This window comes from Pleurodeles waltl, chromosome 11, assembly GCF_031143425.1.
Source record: "Pleurodeles waltl isolate 20211129_DDA chromosome 11, aPleWal1.hap1.20221129, whole genome shotgun sequence".
In the NCBI taxonomy this organism is placed as follows: Eukaryota; Metazoa; Chordata; class Amphibia; order Caudata; family Salamandridae; genus Pleurodeles; species Pleurodeles waltl.
In genome coordinates, this window is record NC_090450.1 from 53946235 (window position 1) to 53972017 (window position 25783).

At 45.2% G+C, this 25783-nt stretch overlaps 1 protein-coding gene across 1 annotated transcript in view; it reads right to left on the minus strand.

Moving 5' to 3' along the window:
• The window catches only part of SPATA16 (spermatogenesis associated 16), a 552592-nt gene that overhangs the window by 137248 nt on the left and 389561 nt on the right, over window positions 1-25783 (minus strand). The window contains exon 9 of the mRNA XM_069212614.1: window positions 21785-21868. Within this exon, the coding sequence (XP_069068715.1) occupies window positions 21785-21868 (84 nt within the window). The remainder of the gene's footprint in view (window positions 1-21784; window positions 21869-25783) is intronic.

Genomic DNA, 25783 nt, shown 5'->3' on the forward strand with positions numbered 1-25783 from the left:
CACAATTGGACATGTTTACAGGGCAGATATTTCCATAAACACCACCAAAGAGATGCAGAATGCTCAGGTGAGGACAGGACATGAAAGTCCCCAGGAATCTATGATGACACATTGGTGGATGCAGTGGCTGTGGTTTCCTGGCAAGGATCAAGGGTTTGCATCCAATTCTTTGATGACTGGTTCTGTACTACGACACCCAATGCACAAGCCCATTGACGGGGGCACTTTGCACACCCAGTAAAAACAATGGTGAAACTGCCAATCTGTGGAAAAAGTACTAGGAGGTCTTGATACTGGGGCAATATTATGGCATGAGTGTTGCAACATGGTGCACCTAGGGCAGCTGACTTTATTACCATCAATGGTTTGTCTGACGGGCTGCTGTGAAGTTGTGGCTACCCCAGCGGCATCGCATTAGTGAAAGATGGAGATGTTGCATGACGTATACACTTTGTCTTGCACTGTGCAGACAGCTACCAGCCTCCACTTCAATGGGGGGACAGATTCTCCTTGCAGGTGGATGCAGTGACTGCAACAGCCCGGAAAGGGAAATGTCTCATTCTTTACCCCCTCCAGAGGGCTGCCCTCTTGGGGCACACTGACTGTGTGCTACCCATTTGTGGTGCATAGTCAATGTGTGATTACTAATGACCTCTTTGCCTTAATGCTGTAACATGGCATGTGTGCAGAGGCAAAGTGTTTCCCTAATTTCATTTGGGGCTATATATGTACAAAAAGGATTGCAAAATGAGCCTCGGTCCCTTCTGTAATACTACAGTGCCCCGGGCAGGCAGAAATGGGCGAACTCACACATTGCACCCAAGGGGCACTGTGTGTAATGGACACAGTTTTACACTATTATAGCGTGTCTATGTGAAGCAGTTACCACAACCGAACACATCACAGACTAGTGCTTGTTCCCTAATAGACCACAAGTGCCTCAGTGGATTTTCCTAAGGAACAACACTGGAGCAATCCTTTGGTGAACATGGCTAAACAACATCCAAATAACACCAGGGAATTCAATCAGAATGGTGATCGTGTGGTAGGTGTGTGTGCAACTCTGTTCATCCACCCATCAAGAGGAGGAAATATTTTGGAAAACCTCAGCTGCCCTAAACTCACTACATTGTCCAATTAATTATTTTCAGACAAGTAACTGACACCTGATAATTACATAAAGAAAAAAAAATCTCACTGTTGACTCAGACTGGGGAAAATTATTTATCTGAGATGTCACTGAAATGAGCACACCAATTAATAAATGTGTAAACTACAGTTTTCGAGAGGTGTGAATATTCTAGGTTGTTACCAATACATATTCTGCTATGGAGATAACATTGGAACCCACTTTAAACATACATATATACACATATTATGCAGTCACACTCACACATGAAATCTCAGAAGATAATACCCTGACTCTTTCACTTGGTGATTTTTATACTGCTTTGCCACATAGTGGCAAGAAACTTTCTGGTGTTGTAAGGATTGATGGTAATGGTGTGTTTTTCCACTCAATACGAACTTGCACATAAGTGTGTGGAGTGCAAAAATTTTTCATTAAATGAGTTACAGAACAAGTATTCCTCTCCACACAGCTACAAAAACCACTTCTAATTAGCAGAAGCCGATGAGGTAGTACTGGGTACGGAGCCAGTAACAGTACGCCCCGTCTGGTAAATATAGGCCATTTCTCCAGACTTCTTTTTAGGTCAAAACTGTGACAGCGCATGAGCTGCATATGCTCATACTTGCAAGATACTATTGTTCACAATAAAGGACTTGGAACCTGTCCATTAGTTACCATTGGTTAGCTTTAGTGTCACTTCTCTTTGCAACCTCCTAATTGGCCAGCACAGGCCAGGTGTCATTTCCATTCCTTTCTGTGGAGTACTGACCAAGCAAAGATTGATTCAGCATAATAAGTGCCTGTCCGCTGATTGCACTGTGATTGAAGTACTATTTTATCTCCCCACCACTCTCCAAACCCCCTTCTGGTACCCACTCCCTCCTCTCACTCATTTTTTGTCTCAATACCTACCTCCTCCCACAGTCTGTTATAGTTGCTCCCATTACCCCATGAGTTGTTTCCCCTCACTACTTTTTTTAAACATATTGTTCAACACCACAGGCTTCTGTGCAACTTTTCTTAAAAACACTGACAAAGCCAACAGATCTTGCATAGGTGAGACAGACTGGCTTTGCCAATTCTTGTTTCTTTTATATCTGTGTATCAGTGTTTTTATTTTCCATCTTTGTTTTTTTTATCCATATGTAATATGTAGGCATTTTGTATTACCATATAATTACAGCTTGACATTTTGCTTTCTCCATTCTACAATCTTAGACATTTCTCATATATATTAGTGATGAACAAATTAATACCATTATCTGTCTGCATTTAAGTCAGCTGTTACTGTCTTAATAAAACTGTTCTGCACGTCTTATTCCTACTCCTCAGTGGTGACCTTCCGTAGCGTCACTTCATTTTGGTTAATTTTATTCCTCACTGTGGTTTTCGCCCCATGAATGAATATGCTATTTCATGCTCCTTCAGTCACTTGTCAGAAACATAGCAGTCTATTTAACTTACACACCACTTAATACATAAATAAAAAGCTACTTACCATTATTTTGTATGCAACACCGTGTGTTTAACTGCTGCCTGTCCCATAAAACTGAAACTGACATCTGGTTAGAGACTTAGGGGGTCATTCTGACCCCGGCGGTCATGGACCGCCGGGGCCAGGGTTGGCGGGAGCACCACCAACAGGCTGGCGGTGCCCCGCAGGGCATTCTGACCGCGGCGCTTTGGCCGCGGTCAGATGCGGAAAACCGGCGGTCTCCCGCCGGTTTTCCGCTGCCCTGGGAATCCCCCATGGCGGCGCGGGGGATTCTGACACCCCATACCGCCATCCTGTTCCTGGCGGTTCTCCCGCCAGGAACAGGATGGCGGTATGGGTTGTCGTGGGGCCCCTGGGGGCCCCTGCAGTGCCACTTTGTATTTCAGTGTCTGCTTTGCAGACACTGAAATACGTGACGGGTGCCACTGCACCAGTCGCACCTTCCCACACAGCCGGCTCAATTCTGAGCCGGCGTCCTCGTGGGAAGGCTCTTTTGCACTGGGCTGGCGGGCGGCCTTTTGGCGGCCGCCCGCCAGCCCAGTGCAAAAGCCAGAATACCCTCCGCGGTCTCACGACCGCGGAGCGGTATTTTGGAGGGGGGAACTCTGGCGGGCGGCCTCCGCCGCCCGCCAGGGTGAAAATCACCCCCTTAGGGCCTTATTACAAGTCAGGAGGTCTGAAGACCACCAGACTTGCGGTGGAGGTTGGACCACTGCGGCTGTGGGGGTCCAACCACCACGTTACAAGATTGGTGGTTGGCGCCACCAAAAGACCGCTGTCTCCATCAGGATCTCTGATTACGACAGGATGACAGTAGTCATGGTTGTAACCAGCACTGCCGTGCTGATTACAACCATGTTCTCCACCAACCCTTTCATGGCGGTTGAATCGCCATGAAAAGGTTTGTGGAGAACAAGTGCTGGGGGCCTCGGGGCCGTTGCACTGACCACAACATTGCCCTGGGTAGTTCGGGGGACCCCACTACCCAGCACCGTTTCAATGTGCACTGTCTGCTGTGTAGACAATGCACATTCTGAGCATGCTAAGGGAGCCCCATGTGCATGGGCATTGGACTCTGCTCCATGTGGAACCGGGTCCAACACCGCTGCACGTTTTCCACTGGGCTGACCGGCAGAAACCTTTGTTTCCGCCGTCAGACACGTGGGAAACTCATAATAGGGCTGGTGGGGAGACAGCCAGCTCTGTGGCGGTCTCCTCACCAAGGGTCTGGCTGTCGGGGTTTTCGACTGAGACTCGTGATCAGGCTTTTAGGCCCTGATTTATAATTTTTGGTGCAAAACTGCACTAACGCAATTTTGCACCAAAAAGTTTAGCACCGGCTTGCACCATTTCTGTGCACCAGCTGGGCACCATATTTATGGAATGGTGCAAGCTGGTGCAAAGGGTGGACTAGCGTCAATAAAAATGCCATTAGTCAGGTGGAGCTGGAGGTATGGAAGAAGGGGATTTTGCACCAAAAAATTACGTTAGACAGGTTAGAGTAAAATAAAATGACTCTAATCAGATTAGTGTCATTTTATGGTGCTAAACCTACCTGCCACATGACTCCTGCCTTAGAAAAGGCAGGAATCATGCCCACCACCCCAATGGCCAGCACAGAGGACAAGGGTACCCTGGGCATGGCCATTGCACCCTGTGCCATGTATGGGGGCCCATTTCAGGGCCCCCTATGGCACTTTAAAAAAATAAAATTAAATGCCTACCTGTACTTAACTGGGATGGGGTCCCCCATCCTCCGCAGTCCCTCTGGTGTGGGTGTGGGTGTTCCTGGATCCTGGGAGGGCACCTCTGGGCTTATTCCATGGAGTTCCACCATGGAAATAGGCCCACAGGTCCCCTAATGCCTGCCCTGACCCAGGAGTTAAAAAATGGGGCAAAGCAGGCTTTGCACCATTTTTTGACCCCTCCTCCCTCCCGTGCACTATTTTTGCACAGGAGTATAAATAGGCCGTTAAGGCCAAAGGCATTTTTTGCATGGGAACCCTATCATGCATCTCATTACGGCAAGGTAGGTTTTCACATCCAAAAAATGACTAACTCCATAAATTTGGCGCTACGTGGGTCTAGCACCACAGTATAAATATGGAGTTCGTTTTGCACCGAATTAGAGTTTAAAAAATGACGCTAATTCGGGGCAAACTGAGTATAAATATGCCCCTTAGTCTCTCACTATTCCTAAGGCCCAATCAGTGCCTTGTTTGTAAAATAAGTGCTGGTTGCCCACAAAATAGTGCTGGTAGGAAGTGCCTGCAACTACCTGCTCAAATTAAGTACTGGCCATATTCATGTGTGTGCCTGGAGAAGGAGGTCGTCAAGGAACGTCAGCGATTTTTCCCAAACTCCTCAAGTCTGATACTGAAACATTACGCTAATTATTATCCTTCTCCTTTACCTCATCTCGTAAGTGGTGTCCTTTCTGGGCTTCCTAATGAGTTATTTGGGCTGCAGTATATTTTATCTATCTGTGGCCATGGACGAAGCTTTGTTTAATTTCTTCCTACTGACTTGTTATGGGCTTTTCCTTAGCCATCTGGCTTACTCTCTATGTAATGCTAAGCTTTTGGTTCCTACCTATTTTCCAGCCAATGTGGCCACTCATTTAAAGGTGTGCTATTGGGAAATTTAAAAATCATCCCTATTGCTCTTGTGAATAGTAAAAGGGTTAGATACACAAATTTGCTCTAATTTCTTTATAATTTGGTCTTGGGAATATTTCCACTGAACAACCCTCCAGTTAGTTAACGTTTTGGTCATTTATATGCACCTTTTTATTGTCCCCAAAGGCTCTTTCCATTAACTCTATATTATTAGGCACCTCATTATTATGTGAAAGAATTCCATGTTTTCTCCCTTACATCCACAGACTTTTGAAGGTACTGCACTATCCATCCTAGTCATCTTTGCTGTAGTTGGATACATCCTGTGTATATAATTGAGAAGTGCAAATATTTTAAGAAGGAACACTTTGTGACTGTATTTTAATACCCTTGCCCATTTAGTTCCAACTAATCCACATCCTACATTAGATTCTCAATTCAATTTTAAATCTTCTAGTGTATGCTTTGTAGTGTTAATAAGAGCATTGTACAACCAAGTTACTTGTTTTCTTCATTTGCCCATCGATTAGGCAGCTGGTATTCTGGTCCAGATTTATGAAACTGTCACTCAAAGCAATGCAGCACAAAAATTTGCTGCACAGCATTGCGTGACAAGAAGAGATCTGACAAGTTCCATAGCCAGCTTTATCCTGCTCTTTCCTCAACTCTAGTGCGTGATTAGGCTGCTGAGGGTCACAGAAATACCTTTTTTGTATAGTGTAAAGGTGTTTGAGTGTGTCTACTATATGTTTTGTATTGTTAGGATTGATAGAATCAGTTAGGATACTAGTAGAACATACTTTGGCTAGACAAACTTTTAAACATTTCCAACATTGGGTGTGTGCTGTACAGTGCGGCACTCGTGCAAAGTGAGAAAAGTTAGGAGAAATAAAATCATTTCTCCTTTTTAAAATTCTTGAACATAGGAAAGTAATTAAAACGAATCACTGTGCCATTAGAAGACATTTTTTGCAAACAAAATTGATAAAGCGGTCAATTCAGTGAAAGAAATGTTCATGATAGTATACTTCACTGATCCAGCAGTAAAGAATCCAGTAATGGCACCATCAGAAGTTCAGTGTAATGACTTAGCCACTTTTTCCTAGGAAAATCTTCGATATCTACTCTTCATTTGCTGTTCAATTAATAGATCTAATACTTGATGAAATGTTTAATCAATTTGGAGGAAATAAGGAAACTCTCTATGCCTCTGTACCGACTGAAGATGAGAACATGGTAGACATGGTTTACATTTTAGTCAGGTTTCCCATTAGATCCTGCCCCTTAATATTCTCAAACATGGTGTAGAATCTACCCTGCTGGTAGTAAAAGAGATTCTGAAGCAATCCTTGTCTAGTGGAGTGGTGTCTGAGACACTGAGGTGTGTAGCGGATAAACCTTTATTAAAAAAAGCTGACTCTTGATCCCTTACAACTGGAATGTTATAAGACAATCTCACTCCATCCCTTTTTATGAAGGTATGCCAACAAACTATTTTCTGAATTACCAGAGCAAAATGACATGATCCACTCCTTACAACCAGGATTCCGCCCCAGTTATAGCACCAAATTGTTTTTTTTTTTTACCATGGCTGAGTACCTTAAATACCTGCTGGATCCAGGCAGCACCACAGCTTTAACTTTGCTCGATGTTTGTGCTGCTTATCATATGGTCTCCCACACAATTCTTTTGGAGAGACTACATTATCCGGGGTCACAGAGTAGACCTGGGAATGACTGGTCTCTTTCTCCCTCAGGATCAGAGTATTCAAGTGTGGGACAAGCCTTCCTACTCAGGTGCTTTATCTCCTGAATGTGGAGTCCATCAGGCTTCCTCATTGAGGCTTACTATATTTAATGTATATGTTAACCCTCTTGCAGACATAGTTCAGTCATTTTGACTCACTCTGGTGTCTTACACTGATGACACCCAATTGGCCATTTCCCAACCCTCTGAACAGCACTCTAAAGAAGCATGCCTAAGGCCTTGCCTCACAGCAACTGCTGCCTAAAATGTAATGGTGGAAAGACGGAGATTATGGTTAAAGGAAACAACCCTAACTGCTGGACTCCTGGGTGTTTGCTAGATAGATCTGAGATAGACCAAAGGACCCTTTGCCTGCTGCCACTGCTGCTTCTCCTGCCCCACAGGACCACCTACCCTCACAGGACACAACACCACTTCCTCCCAGAAGACCACCACCAACCCTGAGCCATTACACTGCATCCTACTCAATGCCCACTCCCTCAGAAAACATGCCAGGGAAATCTGGGACACCATCACCACCCTCACCACAGACGTCACCTTCATCACTGAAACATGACTCAATCCCACCTCCAACACCGACATCGCCACCGCCGACGGATATAAGATGATACCCTGGGACCGTCCCAACAAGCACGTCAGAGGAATCGCCATCATTTTCAAGGAATCCATCCAATGCTCCACCACAAACGATAAACCATAGTCTGTCATGGAGCACCTTAACTTCCTACTACACATCGACCCCAAGACAACCACAAGGGAAACCTCGCACACAGACCACCAGGACCCTGACCAGCTTTCTGAGACGCCATCAGCATCATCATCGCTGTCATTGACTCTCTCCACTACATGTTACTTTGCAACCTCAACTTCGACATCGAGGACCCCAAGGATGCCAACTCCACATCCCTACTGGAGAACTTCAACAACATTGGACCCACCCAACTAGTCTCCAAACCCATCCACAAAGCCAGACACACCCTCAACATCATCTTCTCCTCCAGCAACAAAATCAAATTCATCCACAGCACAGAACTCTCCTGGACCAACCACAAAATTGTCCACTACACCATCTCTAATACTCAGCACACCATCACCAAGCGCCAAAGCGCCACCCACCGCAGCTGGGGAAAAGTAACTGAAAGCTAATGGACACAGACTCTCAGCACCACCTCACCCAACATATCAACCACCCTCAACCAGGCGATCCACAACTTCTTGGCCTGGATTTCAAATGCGCCCCAGTGGAACCGGAAAAAGCCAACAGATCATCAAGACAAGCCAGATGGTACACCCCGGAGGTCAGAACTACCAAATGTAACTGTCTCCTACTCAAGAAGCAATGGCACATCTCCAAGGACTCATGCGACAGAACCGCACTCAAAACAGCACTCAATGCCTACCACCGGAGCATGAAGGAGGTCACAAGAGCAGCCATCAATGATCTTGTCCCATGAGACACCTGAGCTCCTCTTCATTCGCCCTCGCACAAGTCCCCCAACATCCATCGCTCCCGCAGCAGGGGCCGCGCATTCTCCTACATCGCCGCCAAAGCCTGGAATGACCTACCCCTCCATCTCTGAACTGCACCCCCCTGGCAGACTTCAGAAAGCAACTCAAGACCTTTTTCGATGCAGACTCTACAACCTCAGCACCCAGATACCCCAGATATAAATGATTAATTGATTGATTATTATGGTGAACCCTAAGTGGTTACCACTTTTTTATAAGCTCCTGAATTATTGTTTTTTTACATGTTTTCAGTGGTTGAGCTTCATTTAATGTGCATTCTTTAATTGCCATTCTTGTTTTGCCCTCAGTGGTTTGCAAATGTAAACACCCTTATTATGGGGTCCAGCAAGATGTACTGCTATTCTGCAAACATGTGACCAAGTTCCATCTGTATTTCCAGCAGTCAGTTGACTGGGACAACTCCCACCTTCACTTTCACATTCTCTTTTATTATTGCTTGTGCAGGGGTACTTTTTCTGTCTCCGTTTGGTGCCTAGTTCCAGTTTGTGATAATTTCCACTCAGAGCCTTACATCCAATTTTTGGCATTGGCAGGCCCTACCCCTATGCTTATTAGGGGAGCTGCTACTGTGTTGCATCATTTATGCATCACCTTGCTTGCTGGTGGTGTGGTGTGCTCTATTGCCTCCTCATGCTGGTAAGTGTGGTGGGCCACAGCCCAACACTTACTAAATCCAGAAGATGTCCAACTTTCCAAGGGTCTCCAGAGGCAGTTTGCTGCCCTTTTTCACAGGATAGCTGGCACCCAGCACACTTCTTCTGGGGGTTGCCATTCTGGTTTGCTTCAGGGACTGTATCACATAGAATTCTGCTGACGTCTTATCCCTTTAACTTATTTTAGCAACAAATGTTAGATCCTTGTGAAAAAACATCAGTGCAAGTCAGTTCGTCCTTGGCCAAGCAGTGAGCTGTGCACTTTACTGGGAGCAATCAGCCTATTTGAGGTTCAGGCTGTTTAGGAGCTCAACAACACTGTTGCTGCTTCATCTGCAGTTGGTTACCCATTTGTCTGGCAGCTTCTTTCTGTTGGAGAAGGGTGTTAGACTTGGCATCCTTGACGTGGTCTCCCCTAACTTTTTGCTCTGTTTCCAGGTTGTTGATGTGTGCTGGACTCTGTTTTTACTATTTTTGTTAGCCTGGGCACTTTACCACTGCTATCCTGTGCTAAAGTGCAAGTGCTCCTATGTAAAATGTATGTGTAATTGTATTTCCATGATTGGCATATTTGATTTACTGGTAGGTCCCTAGTACAGTGCACAAGAGGTGCAATGACCTGGAGGATTCTCCTTGGAAGGAGGTGGAAAACAGGTCACACTTGGAGATGTTGGGTCTGCCTGGGTGGGTATGCATATCCACCAGGTCAATGGCAGCCCGTCAGGGTGGTCAGGAGCCCCTGGAGCCTGAAACAGTGGCCCAAGGGACCGCCACAAAGAGGAAGGGTCAGGGGCGTGAGAAACCAGCCCCAGATGTTCCCACGGTTCGGGAGGAGGCGGAGACTGAGGGTGATACCCCAGAGCCTACAGGGGAACAGGTGGCTGAGCTGCGGGAGGTCCCTGAGCTGTCGCAGTGGCAGCAGGAAGGGGGACCCACCAGGGAGGCATTCTGTGAAGTACAGAAGACATGCCATACTCTGGTGGGTTTGCGGCAGCAGGCTGCAGACCAGGCGGCTGGCAAGGAGCCAGGATCTCACCTGACCTTCTGGGAGGACGGCCTCCTGTATAGTGAACCTAAGGTTCCTGAGCCTTGGTCAGCCCGTGTGCTAGTGGTACCCCAGTGCTTCAGGGCCTTCCTACTGGGGTTGGCTCATGATGTGCCTTTAGCAGGACATTTGGGGCAGGACAAGAACTTTGAATGGCTTGTCACCCACTTCAACTGGCCCCTAATGCGAAGGCACTCAGATGCTCATTTTAGGTCTTGCCAAACTTGTCAGGCAAGGGGGAAAGAGTGGGGAAAATGTAAGGCTTCCCTCCAACCTTTTACTTTAGTTAGTCCCCCCCTTTGAAAGGTTCGGTATTGACATTGTGGGGCCTCTGGATCCCAAGACAGCCATGTGCAACAGGTTCATCCTGTTCTTGGTGGACCATGGCACCCAGTACCCAGAAGCCATTCCTCTGAGGTCAATCTCTTCCCCTGTAGTGGGTCATGCATTGATGGGGGTTTTTATCCACATGGAAGTGGTATCCGATAGGGGTACCAACTTCATATCTACTTATATGAAGTCTCTGTGGCAGGAGTATGGGGTAACGTACAAGCTCACCGCTCCTTGCCACCCCCAAAGCAATGGTCTGATTGAGAGATTCAAACGCACCTTGAAAGGCATGATCATGGGCCTGTCGGAGCCCTTAAGGCGTAAGTAGGACATCTTCTTGCCATGCCTTCTGTTCGCCTACAGGGAGGTGCCTCAAAAAGGGCTTGGATTTAGCCCCTTTGAGCTGTTATATGGCCACCCTGTAAGGGACCTTTGATTTTGGTCAAGGAGGCTTTGGAGAAAGCCCCTAGTAAACCCCCCCAGGATGTATTCAGTTACATGCTGGCTCCGAGAAACCAGACTGCCCTCTTCAGGGGTCTCGCACAGGAGAACCTAGAAGCAAGCCCAGAAGACATGAAATGCTGGTATGACCAGAATTACACTCTGATCTAGTTTCAGCCTGGACAAAAAGTGTGGGTAATGGTGCCAGTAGAACCTAGGACGCCCCAAGACAAGTGGACTGGCCCATTTGAGGTGGTGGAGCGCAAGAGTGAAGTCACCTACCTGGTGGACTTGCGGACCTCCAGGAACCCTTTAAGGGTCCTGCATGTGAACCGGCTCGAGCCATACTTTGAGCGGACTGAATTGTCCATGCTGCTAGCAACAGATGATGGTGTGGAGGAAGAGAGTGAGCCTCTTCCCTGACCTCCTGTCTGCTGGAGAAAAAGATGGGTCTGTGGAGGGAGTGATCCTCTCCCCCTTCCTGATCCCAGAGCAACAGGGGGACTGTCGCCACGTGTTGGGTCAGTTCGCCTCACTGTTCTCTCTGATCTCAAGGGTCACACACTTGTGTATTCATGAGGTGGACACTGGGGGCAATCCTCCTAATAAACACAAAGTTTACAGAGTGACTGAGTAAGGACTAACATTAAAGACGAAGTCTCTAAAATGTTAGCGTTGGGGGTGGCTGAGTTTTCCTGCAGCCCTTGGGCCAGCCCTGTGGTGTGTCTCAAAGCCTGCTGCTCCTGGTGCCCCTCCAGAACTCAGGTTCTGTGTGGATTACCGGGGACCCAATACGGTCACCAAGACTGACGCGCACCCCATCTCCCAAGCTGATGAGCTCGTTGACTGGTTGGGAGTTGCCAAATACCCAAGTACATTTGATCTTACCTCTGGGTATTGGCAGATCGCCCTGACTGAGGGGGCTCAGGAGAGGTCTGCATTCTCCACACCAGATGAGCAATACCAGTTTAGGGTGATGCCCTTTGGGATGAAGAATGACCCTGCCACCTTTCAGAGGTTGGTCAACCAGGTGTTGGCTGGACTGGATGAGTTCAGTGCCGCCTACCTGGATGACACTGCTGTCTTTAGTTCCACATGGGAGGAACATTTGCAACACATCTGCAAAGTGTTGGAGGCCCTGCAAAAGGCAGGTCTCAATATTAAGGCAATCAAGTGCCAAATAGGGCAGGGCTCTTTGGTGTATTTGGGACACCAGGTGGGGAGTAGATTTTGACTTATTTGGATAAAAGATAGTGTCAGAGGAATTCTTCACTAGATGATTTCTTCTGAGATTGTTTGCACTTTAATGAGATTTCACAAGTATCTGGAAAGGATTATTTATTATATAATACTTACCTGAATCAAGCCCTGATGAAGTCCGTGAGAGTGTTCTCTCATAGGACGAAACACGTGTTGGCTGTGGTGGCTATATGAAACTCAAGGACGATTTTCTATTATTATGATGAACTGTGTGCTTCAAGAAATAAATTTAATCTGAACTGTTGATGGTGTGATTGCCTTTCCACACTGAAGATTCTATACATCACCAACTTCTAATCCTATGTTCATGAGTGCCCTGACAGTTGTCTTTTGCCCTGTAAACATGGCTCAGACCTGCCACTGCAGTGTCTGTATGTGCAGTTTTAAACTGCCAATTCGACTTGGCAAGTGTACCCACTTGCCAGGCCTAAACCTTCCCTATTCTTACATGTAAGACACTCCTAAGGTAGGCCCTAGGTAGCCCCATGGGCAGGGGTGCAGTGTATGTTTAAGGTAGGACATATACTAATGTGTTTTATATGTCCTGACGGTGAAATACAGCCAAATTCTGTTTTCACTGTTGCAAGGCCTATCTCTCTCATAGGTTAACATGGGGGCTGCTTTTAAATATGATTAAAGTACAGATTCCCTTTGGAAGCAAATAGACATGTGGAGTTTGTGGTCTCTGAACTCACAATTTAAAAATGCATCTTTTAGTAAAGTTTTGAGATTGTGTGTTTGAAAATACCACTTTTAGAAAGCAGGCATTTTCTTGCTTAAACCATTCTGTGACTCTGCCTGTTTGTGGATTCCGAGTCTGTGTCTGGGCTGTTTGCACCTCTCTCTAGGCAGTGACACAAAGAGCTGGGGTGTAGCCTGCATTTCCTGATGAACCATCTGTGCTAGGAGGGAGGGGAGGAGTGGCCACTTACACATGAAAGGGCTGTGCCTGCCCTCACACAATTCAGTCGCCAACCCCCTGGTGTGTGTCTGGGGCCTGGCCTGGGAAAGGCAAGATCTCACAAACAAGAGAGACTTTAATTTAAAGTAAGCCTACTTCAAAGGCCAAAATGGGTATAAGAAAGGAACCCAAAACCACAGACTTTAGATCACTTCTGGAAGCCAAGAGGAACCTCTGCTTGGAGAAGAGCTGAAGTGCTTCGGAGAAGTGCTGCCTGCCTGTGACTGTGCTTTGTGGAGCTATCCTGCAGTTGCTGCTTCTGCCTGTGAAAGAGGACGAAGACTGGACTTTGTTGTGCATTCCTGCTTGTGAAGAATCTCCAAGGGCTTGAACTGAGATTGCCTCCTGTTGTTGAAGTCTCAGGGCCATCAAAGTCTTCCCCTGCCAGCACCTGGAGTCTCTGCTGAGACTCCTGCCCTGCCAAGTAGTTCCCTATCAAGTTCCTGGGCCCTTTAAAGGTGAAGCTGGCAGACCAAGACTGAAAATCCATGCACATACCGCTGTTCAGGGAAATTTTCTATGCATCTTCCGTGACACAGCTGATAAACGACGCGCCGTCCGCTTCGTGGCTGAGATTAACGCTCCACCTGCGTCGCGGCTGGAGAAACGATGGCCAAAACCCGCTAACGGAGGCTGATAACGACACAAACCCCACACAGCACGGTTTTGTGATACCATGCGACCGAATTTTCAACACAACATCGCAGGGCCTGGAAAAACAACGCAAAACCTGCCCAGGCCCAAGGTGCCTGTCCGGATCGACGCATCGCTCTCTTGCAGGAGAGGAGAAACAACGCACGTCGACCCGACCGGAGGAGGAACAATGCACGGTAGTGCTTGCGAGTGAGAAATCAACACATCTCTGGATTTTTCCGACCCACACTTCTCCGTGCGGTGGTATTTTGGCACTACCCAGGTACTTTTGCAGGCTAACAGCGCTCTCACCGTTTTCTAAAGGATTTAAGACTTATTCTTTGAAAATGTATAACTTGACTTGTGTACGTTGGATTTTTGTCGTCCCGACCCGGCGAAAGGAGAAACGACACAAGGTCCCGCTCGTAAGTGGAATCAAAGCATCCCAAGTCCTTTTTGATTGGCACTCGCCCGTGCAGGTTTATTTTTGACACACCCAAGGTACTTTTTCACACTGACAGCGTTAGTGTGTGTTTAAAACTACTTAAAGACTCTTTTTACATTTTTATTAATAACTTGACTTGTGTATTGTGGATTTTTGTTGTTTTGGTCTTGTTTTGTTTAGATAAATATTCTCTATTTGTCTAAACCTGTGTTGTGTCATTTTGTAGTGTTTTCACTGAGTTACTGTGTGTGTTGGTACAAATACTTTACACATTGCTTCTGAAGTTAAGCCAGCCTGCTTGTGCCAAGCTACCAAGGGGGTGAGCGGGGGTTAACTGAGGGTGATTCTCCTTTACCCTGACTAGAGTGAGGGTCCTTGCTTGGACAGGGGGTAACCTGACTGCCTACCAAAGACCCGATTTCTAACAAAGGGCAACAAACATACCTGCACCACCGTTTATTCCTCATTTTCAGGTTTGCAATATGGTGGAAATAGCTTTGACTATTGATACAACAGATGCGGGCAATATTTAACAAACATTATTGTAAAATGACAATTATATGCAATTAGGAAGTGATATGTTAAATATGGATGGAATATTACTAATGTCAGTAATTAACACAATGTTTAGAAGAACATGCATAAGTACTATTTGAATACGTTTACCACATTAAAGCCAGACCTATCATCTTAGCCAATGTTTATCATATTATGGCTGGCACACTCACACACCAAGTCTCTGGCACACATGTTCACATCACCCTTTATCTCTCACAGGCACACACACGCAGCTCTTTCAAGCCCACCATGAACTTTCATAAATACACACAAGGGAGTGTGGTGGCAGTGATGTTAATAGGGTTAACAGACTTGATGGTATTGGTGGTACTGATGGTGGTTGTTATGGGTATGGAAATGGTGGTGGTGAAAAATGTTGCTGGTGTAAGTGGAAAAGATGGCAGTGGTGGTAATGGTGTGGCAATTTTGAAAATGATGGTGGATCTAGTGGAGATGCACTGCATTGTCAAGATCTCAAAAGTTATATATAAACTTCTGTGAAATTCCTTTATGGAAATTAGGCAAAATGCCCAGAAAAGTATGCAACTTTCACAAATTATGCATTTTGTGCTTTTTTGGTGCAAATATGTCCTTGTGGTAATATTTGGAAATGAGCACATATTGTGCACTACAAAAGGCACAAAATGATGTTTAATACAAACAAAATCCATTTGCATTCAGTCTACTCACATTAATACCATGGTCCTGTGATAGGATTTCTACTCGAAAGGAAGCCTAATTATGTGACATGGCACAATACCATAATTTCAGGCATTTCGCGTAACAAGCATAATACGAAATGCCAGAAGTTACACAAGATTACGCCATCATAAACAACATTTTGTCCAGCCTAGTAATAGACAAACATTGCCATGCAAGATGCTGTGTTGGTGCTCTGCATGGCAAATAAGTGATCCTGGAAGCACATCAGAGGGGCTTCTGTGTATTCAGCTTCTAAAAGTAAGGTATGGTCTGGCAGGCATATCAAATAGCTGGCTAGTGTGGGCAAACCAGCAGCCGAGACCTCTGACCACCAGTGAAGGGGTTCCAAGGAGGGCACGGTAGAATAAGTATGAGGACGGTCATGGCCACAGTAGCAAGGATGACTACGTGGATTATGAGCCAGAACCTTGTGAGATTTCGGGCAACCATTTTCTGATAAGACTAACAAAGTGCAAACACAAAAAAATCAATTAAGTGGCCATCTTCAGGTCAGGCTTGCACTTGAGTCCCAAGATCAAATTTACAAAAAACCTATTGCACTAAAACAAAATACAAAAAGTATTGCTTTATGTGCTTAGTGTATGTAAGAAATAAAGGTTTAAATGTGCAATGAGAGGTGACATTTTACAAGATATAAAAAAGTGCCACATTTACTGAAATGGAACCACTTCTTAAGAGAAGAATAATGCACTCAATCGCTAATAACACAAAGGAGAAAATAATTCAAGATATGATGGACAATGTCTCAAACAAATGACTAAAAAGGGATCACAGAAAATAAGCCAGTGGCAGCAAACAAACAGCTGCGCTGTCAAGTAGACCTAAATATGGTTAACTTCATTACAGAGAAGCTTGATTAGAAAAACACTAAAGAGAAAGTTGTTATAAAGAAAAATCATTTTATGTTACAATCATAACATTAAACGCATTAAAAGTATTTGAGTCAGTTGAAAAAACTCTTGCCAATAAAGTAGTTGTTAAAGAAGTTTCCAGTTGATAGATTAAGGATTAGGGATATGTTTAGGTTTATGACTTTGGGGGAGTGTCGGGTTTAATAAACGAGTAAGGCGCAGTGTCAGGATTGGAGTTAGGTGAAAGGAGTGGAGAATATTACAGTGAAGGTTAGAGGTCAGTTTAGAGATAGTATCATGTTTAGGGCGGTGCTTAATTTAAAAATAAAAACGTGCCGGTGCTCAAAGCCCTCCTCTTAAATACGCGGCTTCTGCAATTTAATGTGTGAACACGGAATACTGAGGAAGCGTGATCCTGAATCCATCTCGGGCCTCATCTATCAATTTACAGCCACTCACTGCCCCTTCAGCTCACTTTTGAAGCTTTCTGCGTTCTCCCATTGTGAGGCTTTTTCGTTTTTCTCTTCCTCCATCTTTCCCACATGTATCTTTTGCTTGCAGTAAATGCTTGATGCAGAACAATAAGTTCCGGCCCTCAGAAATAACAGCCGGCGCTCCTCCCCGGAAACAACAAGAATGAATTAAGCACTGGTTTAGGGTTCTGGTACGTTTATGACAGGATGATATATATTCATTGTCAAGAATTCATTTTTGCAGTAGCGTTTTATGAGTATTCGTATTTATAGGTACAAGAAACGTAATAAAGATTTCTCCAAAAAATAAAGACTAGTAGATAAACGGAGTCACATGAAGGACCTTTTAAGAAGAATAAAATTGGTAGTGGGGGTCTGTTAACTGTCCTGTAGCTTTCTATGTGCATTCAGGGGAGGATTCTTAGACTCACCAGTCTGCAGCCGCCGATGTCTGACCTCCCTGAGAATGCACAAACCTTTCTAGGTAACACCTGAACAATTGCCCCAGTCACACCTTCCAAAGTGTAATCCTGAAAAGTATTTCTTTTATATTTGAAAAATATAGGTGCATTTTTATCGTCCGGAAAAAAAAGTCAAACCCAGTGCGAGGAGCACTTGCAGCCTTTTTTATCTACAGGCAAAATATTTTTGCCCATAAAGACCCCCCTCCTCCCCCTCCACGCCCTCCCCCACGCCTTACAACTCTCAAATTTTTGGTGGAAGTCCAATTCGATTCCTACCCTGTAAAGGAATTTAATCCTGCATATGACAGCAAACTCCAACCAATGCCACACTGAGGTGGGGTCAGAAGATGGTATGCGATTCCCCTCAAATTATTACTTCTCTGGATATCCACAAACTGTTCTTGTTTTGCACCATAGAAGTCCCACTTCCCACCCACAGGATAAAATGTACTCACACAGAAACCTCTGCTTGAGTAACACCTTCTACCAGGCACGACGCACTTCCTTGAATTACAATAGTTGTTTTACAATACAGGTTATATGTATGTGAAAGTTAGAGATACAAGCACAAATAGCTCTATACTTTAGAACAACATAAATTATTATAGACAAATTGTGTCAATTCAAAGAGATACACATCAAAATACAAACTTTTGTCTAAACCAAAGTGATAATAAAACTTAATTATCTGAAAATGTAGAGATTTAAACTTGGGATTTTCGGTTTAAAATATGATCACAATTTTCAGTAATCCGAGGTAAACGAAGGCACTGGAATAATAGAAGTAAAGTTAACATTTTCTCAGGTGCCAAAGTTTACGGTAGAAATTTAGATTCCTAAAATGTAAACCTTACAACTAAATATATTTCTCTGGAAAAGCAACCTATTTATGTGACTGACATATGAATATTCATGTGGCCATATTACATATTCTGCGCTAACTTTCTTCTAGCCTTTAGGTGATACATTTGGAGGTGTTCTAGAATTTAGAAGGCAGTGCTCCATCACTTTGCTCGGCTATGTAGCCGCAGTTTGTCCTCACGGTTCTAGGTAGCTGCTTAGAGAGTGTTATGTAACCACAGTGCACTCAAATTCTCCAATTTGAGTGATAATGACCTATGCCATAGCAAATAATTCAAGACACCTAGTGGCCCATTTTGAGTTTGGCGGAAAGAAAACTCCATCTTCCAAACTCCTGACAGGGTGGCCCCTGCCTATGCGACGACCTCCCCGTCAGTGCTATGATGGGTTTAACCTAAGTTCCCATCTGCTGGCCTAGCGGGAAACAGGCTACAGCATTGTCTCCGGCTCATAATCAAGCCGGTGGCACTGCTGTCGTCTGCAGGATGTACCAGCACCCTCGCAAAGCAGACAGTGAACATTGTTATGGTGCTGGCCAGGGGGGCCATAGCACTGCCCATGCCAAATGCATGGGCACTGCAGGGGTCGCCCTATGGCCCCCTGCACCTGTTCTCTCCCAGCCGTTTCATGGCGGTGCTACTGCCATGAAACCGCTGGCAGAGAATGAGGTTGTAATCCCCAGGGCAGCGCTGCTTGTAGCGCTGCACTGCCAGATTAGGATCTCCACCACTGCCACATCGCTGGGATCCAAAATGCTGGCGGTTCCCTGGCGGTCTGACCGGTATGTGGTTGTCAGACCGCCGCATCGGCGGTGATCTAGACTGCAAACACAAGTGTGGCGGTCTACAGACCACCACATTCGTAATAAGGCCCCTAGTGTTGTGGTGCCACTGTCTACACTGGACTCATGGGCTGATTTAGGTCTTGTTGGAGGGAATACTCTGTCACAAACATGACTGATATCCCGTCTGCCCTATTACGATTCCTATAGGAGATAATGGGATCGTAATATGGCGGCCAGGATATCCGTCTTGTTTGTGACTGACTATTTCCCTCCGCCAAGACCTAAATCAGGCCCTATGTCTGCAATATTGAAATTTTAGATGACACTCATACTGGTGCAAACAGCATTATGTTGGCAGGTGCATTGTTGGTCAATTTACACACTGGGCATAAATTACCTGGTTTCAAAGATGATGTTTTGAAATTGGCCATACTGGGTGCTTTCACTTTTGTAAGTTTAAGTCTCTTTGTGAAAATATGAGGTGTCTCTTGGCTCTGGAATTGTTTAAGATAGGCCATTTTGAGCTCTGCCATTTAGGCCCTAGAATCTCTGTTTGGGCACAAACAGTTGAACTGAGATACTGAGGGGCATAGTTATACTTTTTCACACAAACATGCGTTAATGCAGTATTGCATGAAAAAGTATACCGCCGGCTAGAGCCATTACAAGACGCCGGCCAGGTGACATATTTATGGAATGACAGTGGCTGGTGGTAAGGCCCAGCTAGCATCATAAAAAAGGACCCTAGCTGGGTGGGGGAGGCATAGGGGGAACAGGAGGTTGTGCGTCAAAAGATGATGCTAGTATCGGCAGAGGCATCAAAAATGCCTTAAACCAGACTAGCCTCATCCTTTGACGCACAACCCCCATGGACAAGACTCCTGCCCTAGTAAAGACAGGAGCCATGACAGAAGACAGGACATGTGTCCTCTGGGCATGGCCATTAGGCCCAATGCCATGTGGAGGGCCCAACTTAGGCCCCCCTATGGCACTTAAAAAAATTATTTATATCCTCACCTGTACTTACCTGACTTAACTGGGGTGGGGTCCCCCCATCATCTTGCGTCCCTCTGGTGTGGGTGGGGGTGTCCATGGGGCTAGGGAAGGGCACCTGTTGACCCATTCCATGGTCTCTGACCATGGAAATAGGTTCACAGGTCCCTTAACACCTGCCCTGACCTAAGCGTTAAAAAATGGAGCTAAGCAAGCTTAGCACCATTATTTAAGGCCCCCTTCCCCCCGTGCTTGATTTTAGCACAAGGGTTAAATATGGCCCTTAGGCCATATTGTCATTTTTTGCCCGGGAATGCCTCTCTTGCATCTCATTGATGCAAGGTAGTCTCCTGCTAGCAAAAAATGACAGTAACTCCAAAACTTTGGCTCTAGATGGGTCTAGCGCCAAAGTATAAATTTGATTCAATGATGCAAATTCGGTGCAAAGCAATATGGGGTGAGTATTTCAGTAATTATCACATCTGAACCCTTGCCGAATTTGTATCAAGCAAGATACACCATAGTGCATTTCGTGCCACAGAATTTGTGAAAACAGGTGGTATTACCATGTTATCACCCTTCTTGTAGTGCACAGCATGAAATTGTGCATTCATACCATCTGAATTTTTGTGGTAGTTGCAATGAGCTGATTCTTGTATTCAGTGTCTGGGGTTTAAAAGACCATAGCCCAAATTCGCCCCCCCCCCCCCAACTCTACCATGTGTGCACCGTATTAAACATATGGCGTACCATGGTACAGATTAGGGACAGTAGCGTCAACATTTGTGACAGTATTGTAGGACATTGCAGGATTAGCACCGAAAATGTTGGTGCTAATCCTGCAAGGCACATAGGGGCCCACTATAAATAATGGTGTGCCCCCTTTTAACGCCTGCTCTGTGCAGGCTTTGAAAATAGCTGCAAAAAAATGGCGCAGTGAAATGTCAGATTCTACTGCCCCATTTTTGCAGTCCCCCTAACGGGGTAACACCCACTGCATACATTATTCCTGGTGCAGGCATAATGTGGCGCAAGAAGTTACAAAGTGGCGCAATGCAAAGTGGCGCAATGCATGCATTGCGCCACTTTGTAAATCTGGAGCAGCGAATTTGGCGCCAGGACCCTCTTAAAGTTGGGCCTATATACCTTTACGTTACACTCCTGAATTCCGTTTCGGGCCTCTTTTGCGCCTGTAAATGAGAACTTTTCTCTGTAATATACGCCAATGCGTTTAATATGACATACAATAGAGAATGCACTGATGTAAATTTTAAATGGACCGTCCCCCGAATATGCTGTCACAGCAGCCATTAAAACCCAAAGGGACATCATCAAACAAAGGAACATTACAGAATAGCCATTGTCGGCCATTGTTAGCAAACTTGCAGGGGCTCTGAAATCTTTTTGTTCTAAACAACGGAAGGTGCCTTTAAGGGCAGCGGCGCCAGATTTATTTGTTAATAGGCTGCAAGGAAACCAAACTAGCCATTAGGACAAATCTAGCAGCTTTGAAAAACGGAAAAGAACAGGCAGATGACGGGAGAAGCCTCCTTTAGAACACCTTTGAAATATGGTCACAATAAAAGGATGTCTGTAAGCACCGGAACGGATAGAAACAGGCCACCTTAATGGTGCCCACATTTTTCCCCACTGGCCTGAGAGGGAGTCAGTTCAAAACCGCAGGCACTTTCCAATTAACCGCGGAGCAGGTGTTTTCGCAGAGAAGCCTCGCAGTCTGTGCCTGTCGTATTTAGCTGCGCATTTTACCTTCTGGATTTTATTCCACGCACGCTCTCCGTCGCTCCTTTCCCCTTCGAGGGCGTCGGTGGCATCTGCCATTAGCGACTGCAGCTGCGGCACAAAGATAAAGATTGTCAGCACAGAAATAACCGCTCTAAACACACAGATTAAAACTTAATTAAAAAATCATTTGTACGGCGATGATTTTATTACTCGACTTTCGTGCAATGAGCAGAGGCGCCGTGTCCGCACCTCGGCCAGTATCCACTCTTGTTGTGGGTGGAAAACTCAGTGGTTAAACAAACGAACAAACTTCTACAGTGTCTGCAAACCGCACACGACACTTCAGCAAAACGCTGATGTTTTCTGGCAGTAGAAAAGCGGGACAGCACATTGCATACGTCATCATCATCATCGTAGTTTCCATTTTGGATCAATTTACTCTCCTTTAGAAATGGCTCCAATTACTCAGTCACGTGCTAGATCCCACAGTTTAGTGTGCTCTAAACTGATTATTACAGGGTTCTGTTTTTGCATCGGATTCTGAATTAAGGAAATTAAGAAGGCCACAGACTGGTGGCTAAGCAGTACCAAACAGTGCAGCGCAACAGGTGTTCCCCCAGTTGCACTTACTCCCACGTGTTGTAAATGACGTTTAAGATGAAATTGGCATGATTTACAACTACTAGGTATTCACAAAAGGTCACCCGGCAGCCGGCAATCTACTTTCCGCCAGGAAATCTTGCTAACATTAGTGCAATATTTCGCTGGAGTAAATCCCGGAGTGATAAGACGAGGGGGGTGAGGGGGAGAAGGCAATTCAATGTGTCTTTATATTTAAAGTGTTAAAATGTCAATACACGTACAGTTTTTGAGCATTTATGAGCTTTCCTCCGATCAGTACCCGCACCGGAAGTAGTCAGTGAGCTGCACCAATGAAGGGCATGAATGAATCGATTTTCCAGGATAACGTAAGGGAGCATTTCCTAACTTCGTGGGTTGTGGGGGAAGGGGTTTCTCCAATGGGAAAAGATACCCGCCCCTCCCGGGGGGGATAAAATAAAAATACAAAATGTGCATTTGAAGAGTTGGGCTACCTTTCTGCAATACAGGATTGAATTTTGCATACAATTCCCACCAGGAAAATGGAACTTAATAACATTTCACGTCCTTTGCCAGGAGTAGGAGTAGAAACTTACAACTGAAGCAGCTTTTGTGACTAAGACTCAGAATTCTGGTGCAAAACTCAAATAATTTAAAATGAGGTCGCTTTATTGCTAACTTGCTGTATTTTTCTGAATGGGCGCAACATTAATGGTTTGATTTTCAGTATATTATTCTGGGGAAACGGCCTTAGAACTAATTGCAGTGCATACTGTTGAAAGCCAGCAGCGCGGGGCTATAAAGAGGCATGATTTTTCTACTTACTAAAAAGATATACTCCTGAAAAAATGTGTGATCCTACAGATGATCTCGAAATCACACTGTACACCAATAAAGCCAAGACCCCAGGCTTGTGGAACTCCAATGTTTGCAGTGCTCTAACGTTCACAGAGCTCTGATAACCATGAAGCCCGGGAATGGGAGAAACAGCAAACCAACACACAGCAGTAAAGATGTGGTTTCATCATGTTCACAAAGGCCAAGCTCTAACAAAACTTTAACAGTCCGGGATACCACATTAAAGGTTAAAATGCTTACTTTGCAGCAATTTGGTAATGGTGAAGGTTTGTCAAGCTAGTGGTTCAGGACATTGAAACCCCACTAGAAACACACCACAGTAACCACGATGAATTCCAGTGCACCTGGTCCCTACACTGGGATTTATTGAACACGCTTGGATTAGCCAGCTCCTCAACATAGAGCGCAAGACGACAGACATATCAGATTCGCAACACACCAGAAGAGTCTTGGGAACTGGTTAGCCAGCTATCCCACACGGCTAAGAGCGACCACACTCAGTAAGCTAAATGGTAGAGCAAGTTTCTATAGGCTGGCTCGAGTATTTGGTCTTCTTGAGCTGGCATGGGCATTCCACAGTAGAAAGGTGAACTAGCAGAGCTTTAGAAGGTCCTTCTGTCTGAGTCCCAGGCAGAAGTGGGTGGGCTTCCTGCAGCTTGACATCTGGATGATCAGCTATGGTCAGAAGCTGGGCACAGTCTTATCAGATAGGCCCCTATGACAAACAAAAGCAAGGAAGGAGTGAGATAAGAAGTCATCCTTTATGGACAGTACTCAGCCTCCATCTTGCAGATGGCAATCTTACACAAGGGTACATTTTCACAGGAAATCGTGCAACAGTTAAACCAGCTGTCTATCTTTACAGCAATGTTTGTGAAAGTTGGTGTTACCGATGACTATGTATAATCTTTGCAAACACAACGGTAAATTCAGTCGTACTTGCAAGTTTATAGCTGAAAATAATTTTTTTTTATTGCAAGTAATTCACAAAGGGATTCCTGGAAGACGTTGTTGCACTGACTATTGTGAATTTCTCTGCCATGAGTACAAAGAAAGCTGCAGTAGTAAATCCCACTGAAGGGTGGGAAGTTGGCGTTCTAAGGTGTGCTTTGCATGGGAATTTGGGAAAGTCCACAAACATGTTAATTTATGGGCAATCTCATTCCCCTCTCCAATTCCTTTCGATCCTGTACATGGTCAAAGGTTTACTCCACACATGGACTGAAGTAACTCACCAACCAGGATGGGTAGGGTGACAGATCACCCCAGATGTGTTCCTGGTGTAGAAGAAGGGCTTTCCCCAAGAAGGGTTTTCCACATAGAGAAAAAAAAAAGATTTTCTTCTAGGGAGAAAAATAGGCATTTGCATAGGTGGCTCCATTCTTCCTGTGTAAAGTTCTATGCTGTGTAGAACTACACTCAACAGGAATACGAACCCTTGAAATAGTAACATGACAATCCCATTAGGATGGACATCATTTAGGGGTCACCAGGTGTCACAGTGGTGCCCCCTGGCTTGCTCCTTGCAACCCCTGGCACCTTCTTTGCAACCTATCCTCTATTCACTATTACTGTAATACAAATTGGAGCAAACGTATCTTCAGTGGGACCTTTGATGACACCTGTGGTAAGTATGTTTTAAAATTTTAAATGTATGTTGTGTGTGCTTGAGGGTGCGAGTGTGTGTGAGATAACAGTTGTGTATGTGTGACCATGTGTTTGTGTGTGAGGGAAAGTGAGTGAGAGCCAACACGGGTAGTGAGTGAAATTGTGTGTGATTGAGACAAATATTTACTATCATTTGATATGAGGCAGCACTCCAACAAAAAATGCTGGGCTGCCTTGTGTCAAAGGAGGGGGAAAATGCACCACATCTCATAAGATATGGTTCATTGTTTCTCTCCCTGTGCGCTGATGCACTTTTGGCAGTCACATGCCAATGTCCACACCCCTGCTCCATTGTGCAAGGGTGTGTGTGTTCTCTGATGAATAGGTTTTGTACTGGAAGGGGTACATACCAGTACAAAAACTAGGTTTAAGGCTTTTCCCACTTTATATGTGTGCTGTACAATGCAGCATACATACAAAGTTGCAAATTCGAGGAGAAACAAAAAAGTTCTGTTCTTTATGCCTACCTCAAGGAGGCTTAAGATTTTGGTACAAATCCCTGTCTACCTACGTTTGTAGATAGAGATTTGTATCAAAACATATGAGTCGGGACATTGGAATGCCCATGCACCACCCATGGAATGCCCACTTGATGCAAAATAGTGCAATGCAGTGCATACTGCATATTTGTGTTACTTTGGGATGCTCTCCAATGAAAATCTGCATTTGCATTGGGTAGTAAAGGCCCTCACACCCAAAAGGGTGTCATTCTTCATCCTTGGGCCTGCTCCTCGTTGGACCGGTGCTGCAATGTCCAACGGGCCGCACAGGACTCTTTGCCGGAGAGCCTTTGAACAATGCCTACCAGTGTAGCAAAGAGATATACTAACATTATGAGTAAAGAAAAAGTGAGAGACTGGGAAGTGAGTGTTAAAATTGACTATAGAACACTCAACC